The sequence below is a fragment of the Poecile atricapillus genome, chromosome 3, assembly GCF_030490865.1.
Source record: "Poecile atricapillus isolate bPoeAtr1 chromosome 3, bPoeAtr1.hap1, whole genome shotgun sequence".
In the NCBI taxonomy this organism is placed as follows: domain Eukaryota; kingdom Metazoa; phylum Chordata; class Aves; order Passeriformes; family Paridae; genus Poecile; species Poecile atricapillus.
Genome location: NC_081251.1, coordinates 81,805,840 through 81,824,117, shown reverse-complemented (window position 1 = coordinate 81,824,117; position 18,278 = coordinate 81,805,840). Strand labels below are relative to the sequence as shown.

The 18,278-nt window shown below is 37.8% G+C and overlaps 1 protein-coding gene across 2 annotated transcripts in view; it reads right to left on the bottom strand.

Annotated features, from left to right (window-relative positions):
* The window catches only part of SMYD3 (SET and MYND domain containing 3), a 409,715-nt gene that overhangs the window by 30,311 nt on the left and 361,126 nt on the right, over positions 1–18,278 (bottom strand). For both annotated transcript variants that reach the window (XM_058836536.1, XM_058836537.1), the window contains one exon: positions 15,647–15,821. In XM_058836536.1, coding sequence (XP_058692519.1) covers positions 15,647–15,821 — 175 coding nt within the window. The remainder of the gene's footprint in view (positions 1–15,646; positions 15,822–18,278) is intronic.

Genomic DNA, 18,278 nt, shown 5'->3' with positions numbered 1-18,278 from the left:
AGCACTTCAGGAAAATCTGTGGCTTACAAAAGGCAAACATTTAAAGAAGAAAGAAGAAAAACAGATCTCCTGAGTGACTGTTGTTAGCAAGCTGTCTTCAGGAGGAGAATAAACCAGACAACATTCTTTAAAGTATGCCTAGTCAATTTTTTTTTCTGATATAATGTAGTATTCTTATTAGACACAGAAGGTTGGATATATCTCACAGAAGTATCACTTGACTCTGAACTGGTATGATTTGTATCAGCAGAAACTTAAAGGTCAGTGATAGCTTGGACAAAGGGCACACAGAATTTGGCGTTGGGGATATTATAGGGCAACATGCAGTGACACAAGGCAGACAATGTAGAAAACTGGAGATATTTTCACACTAGAGAAGGAGCAATAATGGCAGCTATTAAAAACAAAGCAGTACAGAAATCAAGGCTTAATTCTTCAGACTGTGATGAGACATCCACAACACTTCCACAAACAACATATTACCAGCACATCAGACAGAGGCTGGATTTATTCTTACTAAAGACGTACTGCTGTTCATTTTTGAGGCAGCCACACATGGCTGCTTCATTTTTCTAATATTCCAGGTTAAATGTTATCATTACCTCTGGTCCCTCTGATCCAACAACCTCTTTGTCTGCTTTTAAAAAATATTTCAAAATAAAGTCACTGTACTGAAGTCATTGAAACCCAAGAGCTGTGAAAGAGTAAAGAAGAAGGTGGCAGTCATGCAAGCATGCATCTTCACACCAATGGATACAAAATCTTAGGATGTTTCTGGCCCAATATAATCCCTATGTAAAAAAAAAGTTCCAGAGAAATGTTAAGTACACAAATACCAGCTTATTGACCAGACTGTCACAGTGTGTGACAAACTATTACACTGCACAGTGTGCTTTTCAGAAGGAAAGCATTGTAGTTGGACAGCTTCAAAATTTTCAATTATAAATTCAATTTTTATTTCCATGAGGTCATTCAGTATATTTTGTCTCTGATGTTCAGTTACAGGTTCATAACTAAGAAATGAAAGCATGATAATGTAGGGTTTTTTTTTTTCCATGATCCAAAATCCTTTTGCTTAGGATAAGAAGTGCATTACATAGTGAAGAGTGTTATAAAGCTCACAAAATCTTCTCTGCCTTCTAAATAACTGCTTTTCTGGGTTACATGATAAAATAATTTGTTATCTCCATCAGGCTGTGAAAAGAGGTATCTTCAACTGCTGAGAATAAAGTAAAAAAAATAAGCAAAACATGGCTATGCTAAAATTAAAGAGCAGATTCATTGAACTCAGGGAGAAATAGAAACATCTGTCAACATATTGTAACAAAAACTCCTGCAGTGATCAAAAGCCATAAGTGTAGCTCACTTACAGAGAAGTTAGCTAATTCAAAAATTATGTATTTGAAAGGAGACAGGTCTTGAATTTTATGAAAGCGCACCTTCCCATAGAGATCTGAGGAAGAATAACATACTACAGGAACCACACACATGAGATTCATGCATAGGATGACAAGTGCATGAGCATGTGACTGACTGCACTTCCAGTCACAAGAGAGAACATGTTGCATCATTGCTCCTAGATGACCAATTATCCTCAGATAAATTATTCCAGCTGACTTTTCCCAGGGATCCTTTTAGTCAGATGTGACAGATACAGAGAAGACAAGCAACAGCCACTCTTCCAGGGGTGGGGAGTACGAAGGAGAGGTCAGAAGACCAAGTTTCCTACCTGGTATGTGAGACTTGACAGCTCTGAAAATACTGGGGACGTTTCCCTATGAGTCATCCCTAAGCCATCTACAGCTGACTGATCTAGAACCAGCACAAGAGATGAAACTCAAGCCTTAAGGAAGCCAAGAGAACTTTGCCAATAACTACAACAATGTCAAGTATTCCACCTGATGGCCTTGAACTTTTTCCAAAAACATTAGCCAAAGCTGTGTTGACTTTGATATATGAAAGAATGCAGACCCAACAACACCTCCCAGCCTTGTCCAGGCAGTGTAAAAAGAGCTGGTGTGTATGCAGTGGCTTTTTCTTTCACATGATCTTCAGGTGACACTGAAATGGCAGACACAATTCAAGATTTTCCTTGGTTTTAAAATTTTTACCCATTTTTACCATGGTATTTTTTTCTCCATACATTAAAAATAAAACAAACATAATTAAAACATACAAAACCCACAATTCCATAGCACTAAAAGTAGGCAGGAAAGCAAATGTTTTCACAGATACTGTGTAAGTTCTGTTAATCTAAAGCATTCATTGATATGCAATAGCACAGAGCACTATGTGTGTTAAATGCAGATGTTGAGCCCTGATGACATTGTATTTAAGAGAACTATGGCCCTCAGAATAAAGAAATACATTGGCTGCTATTTATGCCTCTTTCATGTCCTTTGTACTTTCTCCCTTTCCTCGATAAGGGTAACAAAGATTTAGCTTCTGCCTATAGCTGTGCCACTGAGGCGAGCAGCAGAATCCCAGCTTTCAACTAGCTGTAGGAGCACCTAAATTTACCAAACTCCTTGTGACTTGTGGTTGTTTTATGCTAAGATAGGTGTGGAGCTTTTTCCCCTCCACCAGGACATTAAAAACATGCTTTTTGCTATGTGGGAATTTTGGTGTCTACTAATAGATTCAAACATGAGCTTAAACAACTTCTCTCTTTATAGGCACTCTTTATGTGGCCTCTTCTACTGACTTGTAGGAACCTCATATGCTTGACATCTCTGTCTTTATGCAAGTTGCTAGGTAGCATTAACAAGCAAAGGTACACACACAGATAATGCAATCAGAGAAGCCTCACTGACACTGAAATGTCTTTAATTTCTAAGTGGTTGCTGAAAGACCAAGCTCTTACTGGGATAATGTATGGCAACCTTTCTTTTATGGCATGTCCCTGGACCTTGCCATTCTGCTCTCTAGTGCTCTGGGTAGAAAGAACATTCATGACACAATATTGCTGTAGGAACAACTGAGGTTTTGGGTCTGCATTTTTCTGTGCAGCTATACACATTTTGCCATATTTTGCATAGTCAAGATTCCCTTAGGTTAGAAGAGGTATGACATTTATTGAGCCTTTTAAAATCATGCTAAGGATGTGTCCTACAAACACCACATGTAAAACAGCTTAATAGAATATTATATACTGTACCCTGAAGAACATATAAAATGTAGTTTTAAAGTTAACTGAAGATTGCAGCACACACAATTCACAAGAGTAGAATTATATTTCCAGAGACACATTTTAATATTATTTCTTATTCTGTTCACCCCAGGCAAATTTCTCGCAATCAGCTGAAACAAGATCTGTGCTACAGGTACAGAAATTCTGCACTTCACAGAAGGCAAGACGGCAGAAATCCACATCCTCTTTTTAATTTTGAAGATACATTGATATGCTTGCTTTCAAAAAATGAAAAAAAAAAACCCCAAGCTCCTGAAAATCTAGCCTATCTTTTGATTCACTTATTAAACTGATTTTGTTCAGTATAAAACAATTGGATAAATGTCAACATAGGCTGTCTGCAAATTCCATGCCAAGGTTCAACTTCATCCAAATTCTGAAACAGAAAAACTAAATTGTTGCTGCTGCAGTAGTGCACAACTCAATGTTCTTAAAAGTATTGGTGAAGCTTTGCACAAATGTAAGAGTCATCCAGATCTTGGCGTAGGATTTATTCTTTCTTCAGATAAGCAGGTGGAAGAGACCAGAAAGTCACCTTTAAGGATGCAAATGTAACATCTTCCTTACCTACATACCCTAGTGGAATTCAGCTTGCAACCATAACCATTGTCTGCAGTTTTACAGTGTGCTTCAACAGATCTGCATGATGCTTAATATTTAATTAAAAAATGCTACAGATTTTTATGTAATTTCGATACAACAGTACCTCATTTTTATAGATGTTATTGATTTATACTAGAATTTTAAGACATGCTTACTGTGGACTTAATTTTCCATTTAACTGTAACAAGACTCCAGCATTGTATTCTTTATGTTGTTGTCGAATCCTGAGGGTTTTTTTTCAGTTCCTTAGGATATATCCTCAATTATAAGCTAATTTTTACTCATCTCATTATTTTAGGAGAGAGGCATGTCTTTTAAGCAGAAGCTTAAAACTCCTTATGAGTTTCTGTGCACTTATTAATGTTGGGTTCCCCACATGTAGCTACCAGCACCTTTCAGAAAATGCAAACACATGTGGCCTGTGTTTATTTGGGTTAAAACAAGTAAGCATCAAACAAATCTGATAGAAGCTACACACTTTCACAAATCAATCTATTTTACAGGTTCCATCTGCTCTTAAATGCTTCCCAGAGAAAAACACTGTGTCACTATACCACATATTTCCATTGCACTTTCCCAAACACACTTAAGCTGCTGACAGATTAATGCTTAGTTCACTTGTGGCATACATTCTTGGGTTCTTACACATGTTCTTATAAGGAAATGGAACTCACTAAGCACTTAATCACAAGTTGGGGTAGTGTTATGGCCTTGAATACAACACACTAGCTCTGTTTCAGGAACAGGCTAAGGTATCTCTATTTAAGCCATCGCTGTCACTAGCACTGCCAAAGACCCTGGAAATCAAATTACCTTTGTCAACCTCAGTTAAACAAAAGTAAGCAGAAATTTGCCAAAGGGTAGCCCTGAGAGCCAGGGATGAGCCACCTGAGGAGTGTGCTGAAAGGGCCAAAGGAGCGTGTGGTTTACTGGAATACAACTTGTCTGGATTAAGAATGTCTATATTTGCTTGAATCCATTGCAAAGAATGACTTCAGTACAGTGACTGCAAAGACAGGAAACAATATATAAAAAACGGTATTAACTGAAAAATTGAAGTTATATACAATACAACTTTCTAAAGATACCAGCAACCCAATTAATTTTGGATTTACCTGGAAGCAGTGACAGCAAGTGGAACACATATGAGTATTTGCAAATGTGAACATACACCATGAATGTCTGCATTTGTGCTTGGGAGAAAGGTGAAGTCTCATGGTGAATCCTTTGCATCCTTACTTGATGTAAACTAAGCCAAATCAGTTCAGAGTAGTCAAGAACTTTATCTGGTTTGATGAATAAATAGAAGACACAAAAAGGAAGGGATAGCTTTTTGGTGTGGATAGCAGGAAAATTATAAGTAATTTTTTTTTTTTGCATTCAACCTGGTAAATATGCATCCAGTTCTGACAACTGAAATAAATTTCATGGAAGAAAGCTCCATAATTCACTCCTTAGGCAGGCTGATCCCCCACTATGTACACCTCACCATTATCACCAACATCTTAGAATCTTAGAATCATAAAGGTAGAAAAAGACCTCTAAGATCATTGAGTTTAGCTGTTAACCCAGCACTACAGAGTTCACACATAAACCATATCCACAAGCACCACATCCACACAGCTTTTGAATACTTCACCAGAGATTCTATTGCTTCCCTGGGCAGCCTATTCCAATGTCTGACCACCTTTTCAGTCAAGAAATTGTTCCCAATATCCAATCTAAGCCTCCCTCACTTCACCTTGTGGCTGGTTCCTCTCATCCTGCCCAATGTTACCTGGAAGAAAAGACTGACTCCTGATGAAGTGCTTTTGCCATTGAATTGTATGTTGCTGAGTGCTGTGGTGAGATTGGGATCCACAAGCCAACCCTGGTTTCCAGAAAGATGTGTCTTTATAATTTATGAGAGACTGTTGTCACTCTTCTCTTGTTTAGCTTAGCAGGGTGGGAGTGCAACTTGCTGTGGGTTCTTTTAGTGTCACTGGATGCAGTTGATGCTCTACCCTGGTTTTTTTCAGATGCAAAGATCAAGAACAATGGCTCTCCTCACCACTGCAAACAAGATGGGAAAAGTCCTGTCCCACTGCAATATCTGGAGTTGGTTGTTCTTTAATGGACATAGTTAAACACATCATAGGTTAACCACTGTACTTTCTTGCTCTCCTCAAGGTTTCAGAAGTCAGGAGTACTTCCCTGGGACAGTGCTGCTCTCAGAGCAAGGCAGGGGCTTGAAAGCATGGGGTACTTAAAAAATTAAAAATTTTAGTTAAGTCAATATACTTCTGTGTCACAGATTAATGTTCATGCTTTCACATGGAAAAGACCTTGCCACCCACACTTCCCACTCCCTCCACCTGTTTTTTTCTCTACTGTCACAAGCAACCTGACACAATTTAATATCATCTCTTGATAAACATTCAGCATTGGTAGAGCTCTCTTGAACTGCAAACTTGCCAGAAAGACAATACACAGATGAACTGAATCCAGACAGGTAGCAACAGATAAATCTTGAGTATGCATTCAGGACGTTATCTTACTGCAAGTATGTAAACCTGTTTTTCATTTCAAAATTCTGAGATGTTGAATTGGTAGAGGTAATATTACCCAACTTGGTTAGGCATTTTGAAACCCCTTGAAAAATAAGAGACCTCATGCTGGTATGGTACTGAGACAAATATCCAAGATAACTTATCTTTAGCTATGGTCATGAGACCATGCAACTAATTAGTAGGGCATTCCCCTGGTCATAAGTTACTCTGTGATTTTTTGGTAAGATTTGAGAAGTTGTCTTGCATTTGATAGGACACAATGTCTGTGTTTCAGAACATCTCAGGCTACAACATGCAGCAATTTCCCGTTCCTCATAAGCAAGGTCTCCAGTCATATTTACATAAACATTTTTACAACATACAATTTGTACCACTGTCTAAAGCAAAGTTCTTCACAAAATGCTTTGGTAAATCTTGCAAATTCCCCCTATGCTGAGAAAATTAATCTCCTATATATTTTTCCTTTTTATGGCTGTATATACTGAGACTTTTGCTTTGTAGCAAAGTAGGATCTAATTCCATTTTTCAAAGTCTGCCAAGCACACTATTGCATGAAAATATTTTCTTTTCTCTTTCTCTTTTCTATTTCATCAATAGCGATTCAAGTAGAAAGATCCAGTTCAGGACACTTCTACATATTGGCTGTCACTTTTGCCAGTTTTCAGAAGTTTTCTGAAAGGCTGGCCAGCCTTAAAAGAACAATATATCCTTAGCGTGCATCATTCAACATACCTGAATTAATATGTAAATGAACTCATGATGTTGCTATAATGAAAACACTTTGATTCCACAACTTTATCTTCACTTCTGGCAGCCCATCAACCATATGCTCCAAGATCACACTGCATGGCTAGAGAAGGCTGATTTTCCTCTTAGGAGAGTGTTTGCAACTATGGCAAGTGTCCATTTTCTTTGTCCTCTCCCTTTTTGATCTTTTGTGATGATGGGAAGGAGTTAAAAGAAAGGCTTTTTTATCCTAATTTTGATATTTCTAGGCTTCTTGTCATCGTTCTTTGGTTGCCTATATCATACTTTATTGGATATGTGTGCATTGCATTCCTTCAAAATGTCTTTATTTTGGTTGTAAAATACATATTTTTTAATATTTATCAGTGGACTTGCACTATTTTCAGAGGGTGATTCTTTCCTCTTTGATATATTTATCTTGCTCTCACTTTCATCAGTTTTCATGGCCCTTTGAGCAGCCTCTTTCTGTTTCTGTAAACCATTTTCCGTAGCAGCACTATAGCCTGCCTTTTTTTTTAGCCTTCCAGCATTTGTAATCAGTTACAATCCTTGCTCTCTCTACCCAAAATAATTTGCTTTTTGTTTCTTCCTTCCTACTTTCATCTTCAAAGTCACATAAATAAAGATGATTCAAGCTTCTGTGTCTTGTCTGATGATAAAATGACAAAGTCAACCTGAGAAAAGAGGTTCCAGTATACTCAGGGGAAGAAGAGAGGAGAAGCATTGAATCACCTCCTTAACCATGGAACTAGTTTATCTGAAGGCTGAAAAACGTCTCAGGGCTGGATACCAGCAGACGGTGATTGGGATTCTGGTCTAAAGCAGATAGAATTTCTAACAGAAAACCAGAGTGGAATCGAAGCACCTTTTGTGGCAGCCAAGGGAGTACATGCGGAAGGGTTTTACAGTTGACCAGAAGATCAACACAACATCAACTCTTTCACTTGAAGCTGTATAATCCAATATTAGATGTTCAGGTAAGTACGAAAAAGATTAGGCATGGACTAAATTTCTGAAGGCCATAAACTGTTGTATTTACAAGGTAGCACAAGTAGTGTTTGCTTAATAATCGGTAATCTCAGCATTTCCCTGTGGCACAATTCTACTGCCAATTATATAAGGCAGAGTGCTATCCTAATGTGGCTGTGTTGGTTGTCATACTAGGATTAGATAATTTAGAATTAGTTTTGATACCTCCAATGTCCTTTGTATAGAAGGACTGGTTTATGGGCTCAACAAAAACTGATTCAACGACCTTGACCATGTCAAGTGAAATATAGTTCATAGAGATTTGGTATGGTGGACAGGAGTATGCATGAACCTGTTAAGAAAGGTTAAGTTATGCACCCAAAAATAAGGCTATTCCTGGTTTTCAGGTATATCCAAGTAAAGCATTCCTAATTACATCTTCCACAACATTTTAGTCCTTTTACTCAATAACAGTCTAATTCAAGATCCAGTGAGCTTGTAGTCTACCATCACATCACAAACTGTGTGGTTTCTAGGATTTGCTCACTGTAGGAACTTACATTTTCCTCTCATCTGCATGCTCTTCTCTTTTTCTTCTTTTTCCTGTCAATATCAGTCCGTGAAATTTCAGCTTTACTCAGTATCCCCTATTTTACTACAGAACCTCTGTGATCTTCATTCTTTGGATTCCCTGATTGATGGATCATCTCACTAGGAACTTAGTAATTCATTGTCACAGTTCCTGTTTGACAATACCTCCTTCGATTTTCAGGCTCTGCACACCCCTCTTCAAAGCACCATCTTTCCATCTCTCACTCTCCTTGGCCATTCACATTGATTCGCCCTTTAAACAAACTACGTTCTTCAATTTCTTAGCTCTGATTATCTGCTGGCTCCCTTCCTCTTCATGACTATGGTTTTCCTTTTCAATAACTTCTCTGATTTTTCAGTAGGGAAAAAAGACTGCCTTTTCATCTTTTTCAGCCTTTATCTCTATTATCTCTGTTTTCTTGCTTTAATATCACAATTTTACTTTTTCACTACTGTTCACATCTCCACCATGAGAAACTCCTGATTGATTTCATCCTTGGAAGTACTGCCAAGTCTCCTCTCTCTGCTTCCTCAACTCAAATTGACAATTTATTCAAACAAAGAAATACGTATTTTATGACTAAAGTCAGACTCTTCCTAATTCTCCCCTCAGAGAATGTATTGTTCCTTACAGTTTTTCTGCTTTTATTTCCTTCGTGCACTCTCTTTTCTTTCTCTTTCATCAGAGATAGAATTATAATTTATCTGTCTTTTTAGGTGATTCTCCTCCCTTTTTTCTCCCTTCCACCATGATTTCTGCCTCTAAAATAGCTTTTGCAAAGCAATGTTCAGTGACTGTCAAAGGAATCTAAAACTCCATAGATGTTTCATATGACTCTATTTTTTAACTGCTAATTGCTCCCTTGAAATCACTTCCCAACCCCATTTAAGTTTAGGTTCTAACCAAGCCTTTGTTTAGAATCTGTATGCCACCAACTCTACCCTTTCTTCTCAGCAAAACCCATACAGACACTGTGAATTCCCCAAAATTGTTCTCAAAATGGTTCCAACTGAATAACTATGTTGCATTTTTTTTTCACAGTAAATAACTCTTTGTAATATCTGCTCATGCATATACTTGTTTCTGGTTTTTAATGTGTGTCCCTTAATTAGTGTGTAATACCAAGCAGACAAAAGCAGAAAAGGTAATGGCTGCATTAAATCCTTACTTTACTGTACAAGCATGCATGTACAAAAAAAAAAAAAAAAACAAACAAGAAAAGATCCCCTGATTGCAACACAAAAATACCAGCTATTATTGCTTAAGTAAAAAAGAAAAAAAAAAACAAATCAAGAAACACCAAAACCAAACTGAATCTCTGGTAGGCAGACAGACTTGGACTGAAATCCTTATTTGAGATAAAGCATGAACCTCTGAATGGTCCATCTTAATCTGAAAGTGATCCTACAGTGAAAAAACCTCAAAAGAAATCCTTGCAGATGAAGTTATCATTGCAAAGAACACAGAACTTTCAAGATCTGTGAAATCTAAGAACACCTGGAAATGCTGTGTAAGAGATGAAGAAACCAACACTTGTGTCAGAGAAATATGCAACTCTGGGAAACTTAGTGATTTAGTTCACTAACATCCCTAGGAGATCACTATCTCTAAAATTCAAATAGCTCTTGACATAAGTGAAAGATGAAAGTAGACACTAAAATGTGAAACTAGAAGCTAAAAAGAAGTGAAGATAATAAGCACTAGTATACCAATACACTGGACATAGACAGACCCAAAAGTCTTGCAGCAATGAAGCTATTTAAGGAAATCTTAGCCTAAGAAATGTGGTTTACACTGAACAAGGTACTGCATATTAACATTGCTATTGCTGAATTTCTACCCATGTGTGATAGAGTATATTGGACAATCCAGTGACATCAAAATTATACCCAGAAAACAGCTGGCATGACTGGAGAGAATAGTAAGAATTTCTACCCATACGCACAATACGTGAAAATGAAGAAAGGTAGAAGGTGGAGCACTTATGTGATTGTGAGTTTATGGAAGTCATTGAGGATTATGCAGGTCAGTATCACTTTGTGGGACAACTCATGGTTGTAACAGAAACATACAAGAAAAACAACTAGGAAAGAACCAAAGAATTGGAGGTGATGGTCCTATGCAGACATACACAGCAAGCAACCAGCAAAACAGAAAAGCCATTTCCTACATAGGAAAGGCATTGATCAGGTCATAGATGACTTAGGCACCAGACTTCAGATGTGAAACCTCCCTTTTTCATTTTTTTGGAAGAGGCTGTTGGGACTGGAGGGGATGAGGTAGGAAGGAATGGAAGACAGAAGTGGGCTGCTGAAGTGTTTTAATGAATTCCTAAACATATCAGCCTGGTGACAAGCATTCTCCCTGTGTATCAACAAAATAGGTACACTGAAGCCAAAAACGGTGCAAATATTGCTTGCTACAAACATCTGTCATTTGGAAGAATTACCTATAATTAACCAGAGACACTACACTCTCTTATTTATACTGGGTTTTCCTCTTCTTTTGACACATTTTGCTCTAAACATTAAATACCGTGGGCATTTTCTAAAACCCCAGCAAAATGAATAAGAAAGATTTAATTCTTTCTTTTCTTTGTTTCATTATTTCCTTAAATTGCTTTCTCTACCTTGACATTTTTCTCTCCCTCTCGGGTGATCCCAGAAGTAAGATTTATGTTTACAACTGATGGTTTATGATTAAGACATTGAACTTTGGTCACTGAATTAGTACTGTCTCTAGGTTCAGATATCCGGCAGCCAGGCACGAACCCCCAGGGGACCTCCCATAACCAGGGTGCCAACTGGAGACGAATCCGGGCTGTAACCCTTAAGCAGTAGCATCCCCCAGTGGCCCTGGTTATCACTGCAGTGCAGCTTTGAGGATATTTTTTGGCTCTCTAGCTTGCAAATGTAAATGTCAATGTAAATTCAAGTGCCTCAGAACTAGCCAGTACTCAGAAGTCTGTTGAATTCAGTAAGGAACCGTATATATTTGATAAGAAGAATATTTCCCATCATTGCATATATCACATGTGTATTGCAAAACACATAGCTATAAAAATAGGATTTTTTCTTTCTAAATGCATTCAAAAAAGGGGAAATATCAGGCCAAAAGAAAGACTCTTTATTGGAAATCCTTCTTGAAGAAGAGAAAATAGGTTCAGAGTTTGTTCCAAGAATATTAAGTTCTACAGCTTTTTTTGGCTTTTTTACAAGATCATGGCTCAAGAAAAGGATACTATAGCAACCATCAATTTTAATCTGCCTTTTGATTGAAGTTCACATACTCAGAAAATACAGACCATCACATATATTGAATTAGAATTCTAAATCAAAAATGCCTGTCTGGTATTTCATTAACCCAATTAAAATTCAACCATGTTCTCAGAAAAAAAACAAGAACACACCAGCAGCCGTTCTTAAACACAGCACTTTGCAGAACAATCAAAAATTGCACACACTGGGATTGCTTTCCCTGTTCCCTAAATGAACTCAGTCAGTGACAAAAGGTGAATTAATGGGCTACTACAAAGTATTACTGGAAGGGATAGAGAGTAGGAGGAGGTAGAAGGGCAGACAAATGATGCACAGATAACACGAATATGGGGTGCTTGCTTGCACCTACCCAGCTCCCTCCCACTCCAGAAGCAGAGCAGTCACATTGCACAAGCCCTGAATTTGTGTTGACTCAGTGGAGAGGGGATGGAGGGGGAAGGACGTGCAAGGCTGCTGGGTGAAGAGCCAGAGCAGCAGTTCTGCACAATACTTTTGTACAGGATGAAAAGAAGGAATTTTCTCTTGTTAATATTGAAGGCCTCCAGTTACTTCTAACGCTGCAGCACTGGAGATGAAGGGCTGTTAATTAAAACAACCCATCTGAAAATCAGTGGGATTTCTACACTAGCTGCAAATTCAGCAGGGGATTACAAGCAGTGCAGAGCAGAAATCGATGAACATTTTTGTTGTCTCTATATCGGAATCTCACCAGACCTGATGTCCTAGGAGCCCAAAGAAGTGACATGGTGTTACCCAGCAGGTAAGCCCAGCGAGCCTGTGGTGTCACACAGTTACTTCTTTTCCTGTTCTTACCCTTGTCACAATAGCTGAGGACATCCAGCAGAGTTTTATAACAGATGCATTTTTCCATTCTCTGGCAGCAGTGTAAAGCACTGAATACTTGAGACGAGGGGAAAATACACCCTAAACCTAATCCCCAGAACATATGTGCCTTGTCAGTAATTTAAGGGCTAAGTGCTGGATCCTTCCTCTGAGGTAACCTAAGGGAAATCTGTCTTTCTCAGTATCTCTGAATCTGATCCTTCACTAGCAGCAGTCAGACCAGAGTGTGAATGTGCTAACTGAGACATGACAAACCCATGTAACACCTCTTGCTGATATTCTGTTATTCTGTGGTTAAGGCTCATGAGGATTTTTGAAAGGAAGTTTATTTTTGCAAGCTGCTGAGTGCTGAGTATGACATGGGGCAGCTTTCACTTAGGCAAATGTCTTAACTTTGGTTAAGGTTCTTGGACAGACAGGCTATTAATGTGGCATTTACAAGGAAAGCCATGTAGATACACTTGGCTTAGGCTATTCAGTGAAAGTACATGTTGTAGGTTTTAACAAAAAATGGAGAAGGCAGCTTTTTGTCTTGCCAGACACTACCTCTTCCCTTCTTTTTGCTAAAACCATTTCAGAGGCCCTGAACAATGCTTCTTATTGGTTATTATTGCTATCTAAAACACAAGGCCTGGTATTCAGCATGACAAATCAGTTTTATGTTGTTCAGATGTCTATCTCTGCCACTTACATGAAGTGGATGATTCTGAAAAAGTTAGCAACCATCATAATGAAATAATACATTATGATACAATGTGTCACACAGCACTGAAAATTAATCCTGCTGCTAAAGAAATGGAAAATGCACAATAAACACATTACCTGAAATTAAAACTGGTTCTGACCAAATCTCCAGAGCCTTTAAAGTTGTAACAATGATTTCCTATTTATATGGACCGCACGAATTCTCAGGTAATTCCCTGTGGAGATCAGTATGAATACTTTTTCCAGAGCTGAGGAAAGGAAAATAGGTAGCTATAATGGAACTGCAGGAGCAGCCAAGCAGTAGATTGATTCAACAGGAGAAATTCAATGTATCCCAAAGGATTTCCTAGGATTTGCTCTCCTCCTGCTTAGGGCACAATTTGCTGTAATGAGAAACTGTAGATTTTGTTTCAGGTGTGTCAAAGCTTGTAGTGATGACTTGAAGATATAAAGAAAAAGAAACAACTGAAAATCTCTTTTAAATAATGCTATTGCTTGAGGAGAGAATAACGACAAGCCCTCCAAGATGCAGAAAAGGTCAAATATCTCATGTAAATAATTATTACCTTAAGAGATACTAATTGGATGCATAGTTGAATCTCTCATCTCCAAACTGCTGCATTAAACAGCTTGAAAACTATGGTACACTTCAGCAAGCAAAACAGAGAAAGCTTTATTAAATTATCTGGTAAGATTGCACTTGGTCTCACTGTAAGCTCTGCTCTCAGAAATGTCTGCAGAAAAAAATTTCTCAGTTTTCAGTTGTAAGGAACTGAGTTAACAACTTATAAAAACTCAACCCAAAACAGCTGAGGTTTGGGGGTTTTTTAATTTAATAAGGGAACATTTAAACCTGTAGGCTACTCTGTATCTGAAGTACGCCACAAGGCAGAACACTGGCAGGAAACATGTACTGCTGCAGTACTACATAAGCCCTGTATAAAAGGTTAAGTGGGACCTGCACAATGTGAATTTCATCCTGAAGAAATGTGAAAATCTTTAGGCACCCATGTCCTCCTCTATGAAAATGAATACTCATGATGAACACAGAGCTGCTCCACAGCTGTGATGTACCATAGCCTACGCAGGTTTTATCAACGATCACGTTTTAGTGAAAGCTCTGAAACACTATGTTTCTCAAGTGAAGTTCTGAGTTTTCTTCAGAAACAGGCTGCCATATGGAACTTCCTCGGGCAAAATGCTGAATGCTGATGGCATCTCCATTTGATTGGGGAAATGAAATGTTCATATTCACAGCAGAACATATTGTCCAGCTCTAGCATAACCCCTCACACTTCTCAACATCCCACATTGTATTGAAGCATCATGTGGTGCACCAACAGAGAGGAAATAGATGCTCTAAAAAAATATCTTACTGAGAATGAACATTGATGTGTGAATGACATTGTACCTGGGCGCTCAGCTCAGTCTTACACTTAATTACAAAAAATTCAGAACCCAAAGATGTGAGTCTTCTAAAGCTTTTAGAACACAGACCAAAGCAGAAGCACCTGCCCTTTCTCTACTAGATGACCCAAGTAACATTACAGGTCCAGGTTCCAATCAAATTCGAGCCTTACCACATGATGTATGGTCTCCTAGACCATCCTTCCTTATGAACAAAAGACCTTCAGACTCAGACACCCTCCCAGCACTTAACACAGGAACAAGTACTGATCAGGAGAGAAGAAAAGTAAGTTACTTCACCACCTTGACCTCTTCCTAAAATAAGGACCAGGAGCTTTTTAATTTTCAGTTGAAAATCTACGTATAAAGTATATGGGGAATATACATGTTTTTAACCATCAACCTTTCCCTCACTTTTGCCCCATCTCAGCAAGAAACACTGATACCCTCATGTCAATGGAGCCTGAAACAGAAAGTCAGTGTCTGATCAGAGATGGGGCAGCATCCGAACACATGAAAAAGCAAGAAGATAATATCAGTTATTATTATAGTTATTATTATAGTTTCCGTTATCCTTTTATTTGCTTTTGGCCTGACTGTGAAAGCAGAATGAGTGTTCTGCCTCATTCACTAACCTAGAAAGCAATGCAAGGTATACACAAGAAATAAAAACAGTAAGAAGCATCAAGATGAAGCACAGTCTTCACTTGTAATGAAGCTCTCTCCCATCTTTGGGACCAGCTGAACCAATTACATCCCTTACCTGTATGGTTCCAGGGTCCTGCTGCCATAATACAATGCTTCTTCCCACGATTCAAGGTTAATACAGGCATCCATGGCACAGTCAAGCATTTTCAGCTGATAGATATTTGTGTCTGGTAGATGACCCTTGTTGCTGCTCAAGAGATTCTGGCATCTTGCCAGAACATGCTTCCACTCTGTTATTTGCCTCAGTTAAAGAAATACATTTAATCAAACAAAAATACAGCTTCTAAATGCTGTTTACCAAGGAATAAGAGCCTCAAAGCGTTAAAATAGAAAAGCTGCCATCATTCCAGACTCTGCTACAATTCTTGAAAACATACTTAAATGCTGAAGTGGCAGCTTAGATAACTGTGTTTTGTTTACATGTAGCAAAATGATTTCTAAAGAAGGCAGTATTTTAACAATAAATGGTAAAAGAAAGATGACAAATTGCAATTTTAATACATAACAGAAATTCAAATAACTTTCATTTAAGTACTGAAACATTATTTACTTAAGATACTCCAGTTCTTAAAGCCAAGGACAAGAGTCCATGGCAATTTCTTTTAAAAAGTCCCAGCAGCTAAAAAAAGAATTAAAAAAAAAATATATATATATATATTTTTATAATAAACTCATTCTTTTATGCTGTCCAATTTTTTAGAATTCTTGTGAAATTAGAACTTTTTCTTGAAATTAATTAATTTTCTCCTTGAAACAGTCATGAAGAGCATTGTGGGTTTTTTTTTATATACAGCTGCACGTTTCATGCATGAAAAGAAAAGCATCACAGTTTTCATGTCTGACTGTAGTTCAGGACTAGTGATCTTGGCAGTAAAGGAGATTTTCACCTCCAATGCAACAAAAAGACTTTTTGTGAGTTTGGAATGGAGGAAAGATAACCTTGCACTCACTTTATTTGGATACTCCTTAGCACAAATCACTTTTTTCATTACATTTTACACTGATTTGACTTCTCTGTGGACCAGATTCTTCTCTCTCTGACCACATCTAATCTGAACTCCAGAACTTGCAGTTTTCAAATGAGTATCACCACCTGTGATTGTACCCATGGGAGTCCCAGAATGCAAGCAGTCTAAACACCAAAAGGATACCACTCACATAAGTCAGAAGAAATGAAATAAAGAAAAAATAAGACATATAGCAAAAGAAGTGATATATTGATTGTATTATAGCCCTTTCCACACAATCAGCTCAAGTAAGTCCAGCAGTTATCTTCACAAATTATTGCAAGTACTATTCACACTAATCCAGCAATGAATTTAAAGTGCACAGTGACTGTGATGAAGTAACTAGTCTGTCTTGAACATGGGAATATTTACATACTTAAATTTAAGAATGTGACCACCGTGGGCCAAGATTTATAGCATGGTTGTTACAAGGCGAAACTAATTATTTGTGAATTGCTCTCATGCCCTTGGATTGAAAGAGCCATATAAGGGAAGGAATGTGTTATTATAAAATTGCACCTTAACCTTTATATCTTTGGCAAACATCCATGTATTCTTTACAACTGGTTAAGGATAAAAACCCAGAAGAATGAGGGATGTTATTTCCACTTGATACAATTTTTGTAGAAAGTACAAACCACTGACATTTTTGAACGATTACCATTTTAGCTGATGCACAGTATGTCTGCTGTTACTTCTCACTATTCTGCTTTGTTCACTCACTAACATCTGATAGCAGATGTGCTATATAACAAAATCTCCTGGGACCAAATTGGCAGGTATGTAAAACTGCAAAACTAGAAAACCTGCCATCAGCTGCAACAGTACCAAAGAGCTGCCTGTCCTGCCGCTGCTCAGGAGTAGAGGAGGACTGACCAAAACAGCTCGAACTTTAAATTTAGCATTACAACACCACATCAGTTACAATCAGTAGATATACTGCCAGAGTGTGGGAGTCACCAACTTTCTCAACTGTAGAAACCATTGGTTTAATTTGTTAAAAAAATTATGTTTGCAGGAACAAATAACTATGTGCCTCAGTCTGCCAGGAAGGTTTTCTACTCATTATTGGGAAGTGGACAAAAGTCAAGTTCCCTCTTCAATACTGCACTCACCACTGCATGTCAGTTCACACTGGTATTGTGGTGCAGTGGAAGGAAAGATGACACATTTCAAATAGTGCATGACTGAGAACAGAAGCTGAAGAGACAGCAAAAATAGATTTTTCCAACCAGTCCTGACACCTTTTATTACCACATGTTTGATTAATTTTTAAGTATCAGTTACATCAGTCATCTTAATTAAAGACAGTCACAAAATACATTAATGCAATTTCTCCTGCAATTAAATACAAAAACATTAAATAGGACCAGTATTCTGACTGCATAGTTTAAGAACTATTGCAACTTCAGGCTGCATATCTATAATTTACATGGCAGGTTGAGACATGGGCCCTGAAGATCTACTTCAGTACTGTCTGTTTCAATCCATTGACTACAAGGGAATTTAAAACAAAGTAGAAACCATGTGAGATTAAAACAAGGTGAGATGATTGTTTCCCCTTGGTTAAAAAATTAATCTCTCTGGATTAGAAAGAAACAAACTCAGTGTTATGGGTTGGGGTTTTTGTTACTGTATAAATTGTGATCACTTGTTTCCAGCCTGGAATATCACTATGCA